At 40.3% G+C, this 11762-nt stretch overlaps 1 protein-coding gene across 3 annotated transcripts in view; it reads right to left on the bottom strand.

Moving 5' to 3' along the window:
* Nucleotides 1-11762, bottom strand: part of Alg6 (ALG6, alpha-1,3-glucosyltransferase) — a 39913-nt gene that overhangs the window by 8725 nt on the left and 19426 nt on the right. For 2 of the 3 annotated variants that reach the window (XM_005353454.3, XM_026782340.1), the window contains exons 5-12: nucleotides 11395-11483; nucleotides 9428-9510; nucleotides 8685-8749; nucleotides 7171-7356; nucleotides 6497-6632; nucleotides 4596-4681; nucleotides 2989-3073; nucleotides 585-655 (exon numbers count right to left, since the gene is read on the bottom strand). In XM_005353454.3, coding sequence (XP_005353511.1) covers nucleotides 585-655; nucleotides 2989-3073; nucleotides 4596-4681; nucleotides 6497-6632; nucleotides 7171-7356; nucleotides 8685-8749; nucleotides 9428-9510; nucleotides 11395-11483 — 801 coding nt within the window. Of the gene's footprint in view, nucleotides 1-584; nucleotides 656-2988; nucleotides 3074-4595; nucleotides 4682-6496; nucleotides 6633-7170; nucleotides 7362-8684; nucleotides 8750-9427; nucleotides 9511-11394; nucleotides 11484-11762 lie in introns of all 3 variants that reach the window. The other variant, XM_026782341.1, reaches the window with a different exon arrangement.

Here is an 11762-nt window from a genome sequence, read left to right as displayed (position 1 = left end):
ACTGAGAGCACTGGGTGGGACATAAGGCAGCAGACAGTTGGGACTGACCTGGGGAGGATTCAAGTAGTCCACATTATTCTAGCTTATACTACTTTAGTATTAGGATAACACAGCCCAATTGTCACCCAGAAAGGAAAATTCCAATGCTCTTAAACAAAGTAATCTATTTAAGGATTGCCAAGAAGGTCTGGAACCTTCATCTATATGCTGTGATATGTGCATGGGGAGGGGTCAAAAGACAAAACACAAGAAACAACCTATGAAAGACCTAGAGAACAAGGCTATCCAACAGGCATGGAAGTGAGTAAAATAGAAAAGGCAAAGAAAAGAAACAGGAAAGCAGCTTTGAGGAACATGTTTAAATAGTATAGAGAAATAAGACATGAGAATATGTCAATAATAATTTTATCAACTGTTTTGGTTTAAAATGTATTTTAAAAAGTAAAAAAAAAATCTGACAATGACTAAATAATTATATGTAAAAATAGCTGTTGTCTTATTTTCTATTGAAATTAACATTTTATAAGCTTATTTTTATATAATAAATATTATAAAGAATGCATACTTAAAAGATTTCTACTTACAGTGACACCAAGAGAATGGACTTTTCATGTACTTGGAAAGAAAACAGAAAGAATGACAGTGCACAGCTAACCTTTAAGGAAAAAGAAGACGGTAAATCATGATTTAACAACTTGAAATTGTATCAATATAATTATAAATCTAAATAAAAACATGCAGTTTGAATATTATAGTTACTACCTACAGATAAAAATCAAACACAAAATATGCATAATATTTAACCAATTTTAAGCATGTAAATTTTAAAAACTAATAACAATTGGGCTGGTGAGATGGTGCAGGAGGAATAAGGTGCTTGCCACAGAGCCTGATGACCCGAGTTCAATCCCCAGGACCCACATGGAGGAAGGAGAGAACTGACTCCCACAAGCTGTGCTTTGACGAGCTGTAGCACAAGTAAAGTCCCCCACCACAAAAAAATAATTAAATAAATGTGTTTTTTTTTTTTAAAGAAACTATTGAAAGGCTATATTGAAGTATCTAAAATGGTTTTAAAACTCAGCCACTAATAAAACTGCCAGCTAGGCTTACTGGTGCAAGCCTTTAATCCCAGCACTCTGTGAGTTTGAGGCCAGCCTGTCCATAGAGCGAGTTCCAGGACAGGCTCCAAAGCTACACAGAGAAACTCTGCCTCAAATAAATAAATAAATAAACAAACAAACAAACAAACAAATAAATAACAAAACTACCATGTACAGGAGATAATATAACAATCAAACCCCCATTACGGCCAGCAAGATGGCTCAGTGCATAGAACCCACTTAGAGGAAAAAGAGAACCAACTCCCTTAAACTGTCCTTGTTTTACACATGCACGCCATGGTATGTGCACAAAAGTGCACACATACACACAAGTAAAGTAAATGTAACTTTAAGTATGAAAGACAAAAAGGTCAAAAAATGAAACAAATTTATTGCAGATTTTAAAAAGTGCACCCCAATGAAACACATTAACTGTCCTGTGAAGCCACCTGCTACTTGGGGTTTTAAGTAAGTTTTTCAGATTAGTGTGTGTGTATCTAGCTGTTCATGCACAACTCCTGTCTTATATACCCCACACTCCCCTGTCAATGTGCGGACCCTTCCTACACACATCAGCCATCCACTTTGCCGCACTGCCCTGCCGATGCTGGCAGGCCACCGACACCTCACCGGGACACATAATAACCCACCTGGAAGCCCTGTGGCCTCTCACGGTAACCTGCACAGTTGTGTCCATCACATAATGCCCGTTTTCAAATGCCCACGGGGCTTCCTAGTACACTTGCAATAAAACCTGGGCTCTTGGGAAATCTGTCTTCCCTAATTCATCCCACTTTGTCCTGGCCACTCTACTTATCCCTTTATCCTTTAACAAACCAAGTATGTTTCTGTTCTCTCCTCTTCCCAGAACCTGTTTGTGCGCCTCTCACACACAAGCCTCTCAACCAGACATCTGACGTCTTCTGAAATCTGCCCTATTTTTACCTTTTCCTCACCTACCCTTAAACACAGGACACACAAACAAGCATTTTTAACATCCACTCCCAGGTGGCTTTAGCTCAAGCTCCCTTCTGCCTGGAGTTTCTTTCCTGCTGTCCACAGTTCTAATCTTGTCTAGCTTTCCAAAGCTGGCCGAAATCCCACTTGCTCAGCAACAGTCTAAAATCCTCCTTCAAGATCTCCCCCTTCCCCATCACATCACAGACTTGATCTGTACCTGACAGAACATAACGCCAGTTGCTCAACAGTCGTCAGGGTTTCTACTGCTGAGACGAAACACCATGACCAAGGAGCAAGTTGGGGAGCAAAGGGTTTATTAGGCTTACACTTCAGCATTGCTGTTCATCACTGAAGGAAGTCAGGTCAGAAACTCAAACAGGGCAGAATCCCGGAAGCAGGAGCTGATAGAGGACCACGGAGGGGAGCTGCTTCCTGGCTTACTTCCCATGGCTTGCTCAGCCCACCTTCTTCTAGAACCCAGGGACTAGAAGCTCAGGGATGGCCCAACCCACCACAGGCTGAGCCCTTCCCCACTGATCACTAATTGAGAAAATGCCTTACAGCTTGATCTCATCGAGGCATTTCTGCAACTGAAGCTCCTTCCTCTGATGACACTAACTTGTGACAACTTGACACACAAAAGCAGCCAGTACAGCTACGCATACATTATCACCACCTCTGTATTCCCTCATTAGTCAATCAAACAAATCGGAAACAGCTCCTGGGTAAACTAAAGACTCTGACTGCTCAGCCTAATGCTTAACCCAGCACTTGCACAAGGATGGTGTTCAGTGTCTATCAAATAATTGAGTGTCTTATTTTGCTGCCCAGTCAATCTTACCCCAAACTAGAAAATAATGACTGATGTTTTTAAAATGCCAGTTACAGCAAGAACTAAACATCTTAAGAAAAATAAGAAACTTACCAGAGTAAATCTGAATCCCTTGGAAGAGGGCTGAAGGGTCAACTTTATACATGCAGGAAGCAAGCTCAAAAACGTAAGGCAAAAGCTAAAAAGCAATAAAATGTGTTTTCTGTGATAGAAATCTAGCTAAAATAATTACTTTTTAAAATATAAGGGTTATATCATTCATCAATCTAATCTGGTCCCAGATTAAACTTTATTATTTATCAACTTTTAAATTAGAATCTAAGTAAAACATACACATTGATGTATGCATACACTTTTGTACAAGATTCTAATACAAAATACAAATGTCAGCTAGCACTTAATATCATGTATAAAGATACATAGTTGCAGGTCAGTTAATAAACACTAGAAAATAAGAAAACACTACCAGGTCTAAGGAGACAATACTGTCTTTTCAACACAAATATTCATAAACTTTACTCTCAGAAGAGTCCTGGCCCTCACTCCACAAAAGTTGACAATCTGAGTTTTCAAGTCCAGAACGAACAAATTATAAGGGAGTGAACTGTGTAGCTCTTAGTGATGGCTGGGGAGCAGGGAAGACCAGAGCCAGACGGACAGCCTGGGACAGCCCGGGACAGCCAGCTCTTGGAGCCTGAGCACAGTCTATGACTCAACACAGAACCCACTGACTTGGTCACTTTTGGAGGTGCTGTAACTAGTGAGCTCACAAGACTGAAGTTCCCGACTCCCTTTCTGTATATTTCCTGTGAGGATGGGCCTATACTGAGAGACAGGGCCCACAAGAAAGGCAAAACCCATCTGCTAATAGGCCAAGCAAAGGGGAGTCTGTCCCGGAGCCTGGCACTCAGCTGGGAGCCCCCTAAAACAGCTTAGGCCTCTTAATAGCCACCGCGGGTTAGCTACACTTCCTTCCCAAGACATTCCTGATGTCTGCCATGCAGACTTCTGCTGTGCTTAGCCAGAGCCCACAACCACAGTATCCAATTCTTGAGATAGTTTCACACACAGAATAATCTCTAACTTGTTCTATTTTTCTGGCTGATGCTAGCTGCACACCTGTGACAATCATGACTCTTCAAGATAATGTTAAATCATATTTAGTCTATGTTCTATTGAAAAATGGGAAAAATGTTCACATAAGCTGGGAAGGAGAAGAGGGAGAAAGATGAAGAGTGGGAGGAGAAAGCTAGGCAATGGTGGTGCTCGCCTTGAATCCCAGCTGGGGAGGCAGACGCAGGAGGATCACTGAGCTGAAGTCAGCCTGGTCTTCAGAGCAAGTTCCAAGGACAGACAAGACTACACAGAAAAACCCAATTTCAAGAAAACAAACAGAAAAGAAATGGGGGTGGGGGAGTTAGGATGACAGAATTTATTGTATTAAGTGGGAAGTCACTAACGACCAGCTCAGATAAATAGCATACTATTGTAATTAGGTTGGTTTTTTTTTGAGACGGGGTTTCTCTGCGTAGCCCTGGTTGTCCTGGAACTCATTTTGCAGACCAAGTTGGCCTCGAGCTCACAGAGATCCACCTGCCTCTGCCTCCTGAGTCCTGGGATTTAAGACATGTGCCACCATTCCCCTGTTTACTGTAATATTTTTGAAGGATAGTTTATAATGCCCTATATATGTTAGTTACCTGATTGCTAATTGGATGTGACGAGGCAAAATGTCCTTAATCTTCAGAAAAACGTTAATGCTGCACCAAATATTGGCTACTTTATCCTTAAAAAAAAGATTTGTTAGTCTTACATTTTGGTAGAGTTGAAAGAAATATTAAATCCCATGAAGTACAGCCTATAACTTCCAGGTAATAAACTTTCAAGACATAAAACTTTCATTCACATTTATAACAAAGAATTAAACTCTTCAAGCAATAAAAACAGACACCCACAGCCTCCAGCATTTTTTCTTTTTTGAGATGCAGATTACGTAAAGCACTAGTCAACTATAATCCACAGTCCAGTAAACTACTTGATATTTTTCAAAAAGCAGTATACTAAGCAAAAATCTCACCAAACTTGTAAAGTAAATATTAATTACATTTGTACCATTTTATTACAAATGTAACTTTATGTCACATCATCTAATAGATCCTAGCAATGATAAGATTAATTGCTAATAAATCAAGAAGCTTTAAAACGTTAGCAATTGCACTAGGCTCACTCCAAGATGAAATTTGCTATTCCAGCTCCCCAGCTAGTGCGGTCCATCCTCTACAGAGCTGCAAATCTCACAGCTGTGCAAGCATGGCATCAAGGGAGGGATGGCCTCTAACAAGATAGAGCAGCGGCTCCAAGCCTGTGGGTCCAGATCCTTTGGGGGTCAAAAAACCCTTTCACAGGGGTTGCCTAAGATCATCCTGCATATCAGATATTTACATTACAATTCATAACAGTAGCAAAATTACTTTATAAGTAGCAAGAAAAATAATTTTATGGCTAGGGTCACCACAACATGAGGAATTGTATCTGAGGGTCATTAGGAAGCATTAGGAAGGCCGAGAAGCACTGACCTAGAGCTTCTGTGACACCCTGAAGATGTCTGACACTATTCCACACTTCTGAAATGGAAGACAAAGCAACTGGCAGCTTTTATAGAACATCAAGCTTTTCTTTACTTTGCTGTTATGACCCTGCCACATGCCAGGTCTATGAATTTCTGACCTCAGTTTCCGAATCTGTACAACAGGGACAACAGCATCTTAGAGCTGTGGGGATCATAAGGCATGCAGAAGGGTCGAGCCCCAAATAAGAGATGCTAGCAAGAAAGGGGATATCACCAATCTGTACCGCGACAATGTCACACACACTTCTGCCTTCACGACATTGTTTAATCTCTTTCAAAATGATTAGCCCATCCTCCTATAAATCCACTGAAAAACATTTTAAAGGAATTATCTATTCAAAACTTAGAAATTCTTTCTGATTCTTTTCAAAAGAAATGTTATTCAGGAGCAAATTATCTATAAATATGTTGTCTCTGAGTTTATTAAAAGACCTTTTGTTCCAGAAATAAATGGTTTGTTTAATTTAATTACTAAATCTAAATGATCAAATTACTCATGCAATAAAAGTTTAACAAGAGTGATTAAACTAGCATTAAATGAGAGATTCTCATTAAAGATTACTATGGATGAAGGTTATATATTTCAAAAGGAATTAGGACATCTTTCTGAGGCAATCGGGATTATCCGCTTAACCAATAATTGTGGCAAACTACAAAGAGAATGTAAACCACAGTGGTGGGCTTGCTAACCTGGTAGCTGCAGCAGCCAATGCTCTTTTACTACGGACCAATCTGACTTAGAAAAAAAAATACAACTGAATTATGAATCTAATTATGGCAAAAATATTACCTATTCATATAAGGCACTATAAAATGTGAACTGAGCCAGGGGCGCTATATTGGATTAAATAACTGGCAGGGCTGACTGAAGGAGGACACGGAAGTTACAGCCCCTGGTGTCTCCTCCATGAGCTCCCCAAGGGTAAAATGTAGGTGCCGTAATAAAGAGGGTAGGTCCATTCTTAAACATACCTCAAACAATCCACGATCAATAGGGAAGAGTCTTCTTAGAACCTGTAGGGCGTGTTCCCTTTCTGTAAAGAAGGGCAACCAACACAGAAGGAAGGAAGCCACGACAGTACAGGCTATCTTAATCAACAACTCAAACCTACAACAGAGATCAGAGATGAGCAGTAAGACAGAGAAAGGCCAACGACTCTTGAACAGTGATGTGAATATCATTTAGTACAATAACTGCAAATACAACAGTACTGTCAATCAATACTACCAATAAGATGGGAATCCACTCACAAATGTAAAAAAGACTCATTTCTCCAGCCAAAGACCCACTGCGATCATAATTAGCATTTAGCTTGGATGCCATCGCTACAAGCATGAAGGAATGCAGTCATAAAGAAAAATGTCAAGCAGGACGTATTTTTAATAAGTGGATGGCGCTAAAGTGGGCAGCTAAGGTGCAGCACTCGGCAGCAGTGCCCGGAGAGCTGGCCCACGCTGCCTCTAACATGTATGCAGATCACAACAGTCCTGGAGTTAGGAAGACTGTAAGGATGCGTTATAAGGCGACAGCGTCCTTCCCATTCACTAATGTACACAACACATTTCTAAGAATCCATCCTCCTCCAGGTAAGTATGCAAATAAATTCTCAGAAAATGTTTAATTCTGTGTTTTAAAAGTCACTTACCCCTTTCCTCTGAGGCCCTTTTTATAACATTTGCCAAGTAAAAAGCAAAAAAAAGGCAGGGAATGGTAGAGCTCCATCTGTTTATAATTTAGAGCTAAGCAAAACGCCAATGACCCTAGCAGGTCCCAGTCACAAGATACTCCAAGAACACCCCACAAAGCAAAGCCAAGACTCACAGAATTATACATGTCCTGGTGTCAAGGAAAATTAGCTCAGTAATTGAGACGCAGAGCTTGCATTTGATAAAACATATTTCTTGTGTGATTTAAAAATAACATGTAAACTTAAAGCTTAGTTCTAAATATAACTGAAAATATCAAAGTGCTAAAAAAGCATACAAAGCAACCTCAAACATATTGTCTGCTGCTAAACAGCAATGTGTAAAGGGTTAAAGGGGTTATGAATACTGACAACCTAGCTTTATTCCTGTTAACTACTTCACAATATTCTTATAATAATATGCCAAATCTACAGACTGAAACTCCTCTGGCAGCAGTTCAGTAATGACAACAAAATTACTGCTGTCACCGTATGCTTCTGTCAATCACATAAAGAATCAAAAGAAAAAGAGTAGAGAGAAAGAAAATTTTAATTAGAAATTCAAAATGTGCCTAACAAAACAAATGGAATTTAATAGAGGTGCTAATGGCAAAGACAGAGTAATTGTCTATAAAGCGCAATAGAGAAGAGCAAACATGCAGAAGAGGGAAATAAAAAACCTGACAGCTGGCTAATAAGCTCAGAAAGGAGAAAAGCAAGAAAGTTATCAAAGAAATTAAAGAGTATGAGCCTTTAAAAAAATGAATGGATCCAGTGTCCAAAACAAGTGGGAAGAACATTGATCTGCGCCTAAGTGAACCACTGCACATTTTAGAGCCAACAGGTAAATAAAAAACAGTGATTAGGGCCAGTGAGAGGGCTCAGCAGGTAAGGGGTCTGCCGCCAGGCCTGATGGCCTGAGTTCAATTCCCAGCACCCACATGGCAGCTCACAACTGTCTGTAAGTCCAGTTCTAGGGAATCAGACACAGACATGCACATAGGCAAAACACCAATGCACATAAAATAAGAATAAATTATAAAAAAAGGGGAAAAAATGTTGGATGTGGTAGCACACATCTTTAATACCAGAACTAGAGAGGCAAAGGCAGGTGGCTCTCTATGAGTTTAGACAAGTCTGGTCTACAGCAAATTCCAGGATAGCCAGGGCTACACAGAGATACTCTGTCCCAAAAGAAAAAAAGGGAAAAAAAAAAGAACACAGATATAAAATTAGAAATAAGGAAAGGATACATAATCATTTAAAAAATATAACCCCGCAAAAATTACATAACTCAAAAACTTGAATACTTTAATTCCCTACACCTGACTTTTATCAATGCTTTATATCAAGTGAAAAGAATTCATATAAGTAAGTATACTAGCATGTATGAAAATAGAAGATGGCAATGCTACATGCAGTAAGCCTAGATCATAATAAATAACTGGTTTCATTTCTAATTGAATAAAGGATACTGAAAATGTCCATAGTCGATAAGAATAAGACCTGGATACAGCAATATGCACAATGCACTAGCAATCTGTGAAGACAAGCATGGTGGGTAAAGAGGTCATTACTACAGTAGAGACGTGCACTATGTGTCTAGCATGGAAGGAACGTCCATCTTCTCGAGGCACTGTCCTTCCTTAATCAAAACTTCCCATTTTCACGAGACACCTATTAAGACACTAAAGCTTTCATGAGGGCAACGGAAAACACTTTAATAATATGTAGGCCCCACTGTCCTCAAAGTCACAGAGATGCACCCGCCTCTGCCTCCCAGAGTAATGCAATTAAAGGCCACCTTCCCGACCACACCCAGAAAGGCAATTTTAATAAAATGACTGGCCACCTAATCATTCAGTGTAAAATTCTCAAGTAAGGATACTTGACAATGTCTGTGAACAGACACACAAACTTTCCAAAATGCCCACTAGTTATCACGACCGGCTCAAAATTGTGACTTACAAGCTTAGCAATAAACCCAGCATGAGATGGGTCAACAGCGCAGTATTCTAGAGTTCAGTGCATTCTGTTATTACTATAGAGCACTGTAAGTGAAACTGTTGTTTCTAAATGAAAATTCATCAGTAGAAGATAAAATATTCACTATCCTAGCTACTCCCAAAGAACAGGGTTTCCTTAAAGTCGATCCTTAGTAGGCTAGTAATAACTTAAACGTTTCAGAGATGAAATGTCAGGCAGCTTTAAAACTTACCTTTCTCTTTGGTGAGCTTTCTTTTAAGGAGTTACAGTACAAAAGCACCGCTGGGATGTAAATGAGCAGATCAGCAACTAAAACTAAAAACAAGCAAACATACGAGTCCATGAGGCGCTCCACCAGCCACCTTCCTCCTGCAGCTATTAACACTACTTACAGGCAAATCCCTAACAATTAGGCCTTTTCATTCCCTCCACTTTTCATACATTTAATCAACAAGACAATGAATGACACAGTCCCGCTCTCGCTGCTCTGGCTTGAGTGTCAAATGCACATGTCAAAAACACGGGAAGACAGTTTATTCTCTCACACCTGTACACTCAAAATGCTCTGTTCTGCTCAAGTGCTACCATATACAAAAATACACAGACTTTTACTAGTCAGTGCATGTAAAGAGTTAGAGAGCCAAGCACGGTGTCTCGTGAGCAATAAGTTATCAACCAGCAGGATGCAGCGTGAGGATGAAGCCTGGGGCTACATAATGACTTCCAAACCAGTCATGAGATAACAAGACATGGCAAGACTCTGTCTCAAAATAAAACAAAAACAAACAAACCAACCAAAAAACAGAAACAAAAAAGAGCTTGAGAGACCTGGGTAAGGAAGATACTAGAAACACACACACACCGTTTGTCTGTGAGTGTGTGTCTGTGTGAACATAAGAAGGGATGGTGGGGGCAACAGATCAGGGACAAAACAGAAAAAAACAGCAATGTCCAGTCATTTTAGAGCAAAGAAAAGAATTCTCGAATAGGACATCATTGCTATTCAAAAAGTCTGTGTTATCGTGCTATGAGGAAAAAAAATTAATGCCTGGCACTCTCTGATACTAGAATGGGCTTTAAACAGCTGTGACTCTTCGGAATGCAGATATCAGTCTGGGTGCTGAGAACTACAAGATGAACAGTCAGGAAACACTGGAAAGCACCGGGAGGAGGAGAGAGACGTGAAGAGGGTAGACAAACACAAGTTATCTCCTGGGCAATATTCTGTAACAGGAGAACAGTGAAGACAATAAACTCTGAGTCCTCAGGCTGACTAACAAAAGGTACAAGTTAAAATTAAAATCTCAGTTATATAATGCTTTTAAAGAGACCAAAGCTTATTACTTCAAGAGCGATGCTCGATAAACACTGACGACAGGCCAGGGAGGTTGCTCAGTGGCAGGGCTGGACTAGCAGGAGCCCAGCACCACTCACACAGAGAGGAGGGTGTTTGGGTGGGCTGTTTAATGTACAAACAACACAATGCTTGAAGCCCCCCTGTCAGGACTGTCTTAAGAAAGCTGAGGGAACCTGGGATTAGGTACTAAAGCAGAAGCACAGACAAGTATAGCTTCAGTTCCTAACTATCTGAGGTTTTCCGCCTCCTGTACCTGAGCCTCGGCAGGTTCCTCACCTTGACATATGGGTAAGAACATTCAATTCACCTGGGTGCTCACAGGATCAGGTGAGATAACAAAGGTGAAATAGCCGGGCGGTGGTGGTGGTGGCGCACGCCTTTAATCCCAGCACTCGGGAGGCAGAGGCAGGTGGATCTCTGTGAGTTCGAGACCAGCCTGGTCTACAGAGCTAGTTCCAGGACAGGCTCCAAAAGCTACGGAGAAACCCTGTCTCGAAAAACCAAAAAAAAAACCAAAGGTGAAATACACAGAATTACTCCTTTACTCTTGGTTTAGAGCTTACATATACCTTTAGGCTTACAGCATATATACATATGCATATAAAATTGTAATTATACAATTTTAAAGTCATTAGAACAATAGCTGGGCCTGGTGGCACATGCATTTAATCTCAGTGCTCAGGAGGCAGAGACAGGCAGACCTCTGTGAGTTCTGAGACAGCCAGAGCTACACAGTGAGACACTGTCTCAAAAACAAACAAAAAAATAATGGCATTTTTATCAATTTACCCAAATTGTTTTTAAAAATCAAATTTTTAACCCAATACCAAGCACTCTTTTACCTGTGGCACGCATGAAGAGCTTATGTTCCTGACTCTCATATCCGCGTGATGTGTGCAGAGCAACCCAGTCAGGATTTATAAACCTCGCCCTGCAAATCAAAGCATATATAATATCATGCACTTGGTTTTAGTAATAAAGACATCTGAGAACACAGAACTCTAAGAGTTGGCTGTCAGCCCTGACGCTTCTTCAATCCTTATATCATGTAAAATGCACTGAGGATATAAACAGTATCTCATCTGCCTTGCTCATCTTCCAGTAAAACCATGTGATATGAAGATGCCTGACCCTTGCCACTCTGGTATAAAAAACAATCTGATGTCACATTACATTTCATTATTAAAAACCTACTTTGGCTGGGCAGTGG

The sequence above is a fragment of the Microtus ochrogaster genome, chromosome 10 (assembly GCF_000317375.1).
Source record: "Microtus ochrogaster isolate Prairie Vole_2 chromosome 10, MicOch1.0, whole genome shotgun sequence".
Lineage (NCBI taxonomy): Eukaryota > Metazoa > Chordata > Mammalia > Rodentia > Cricetidae > Microtus > Microtus ochrogaster.
Note: the sequence above shows the minus strand (reverse complement) of the source record. Positions and strands in the feature narration are given on the sequence as shown.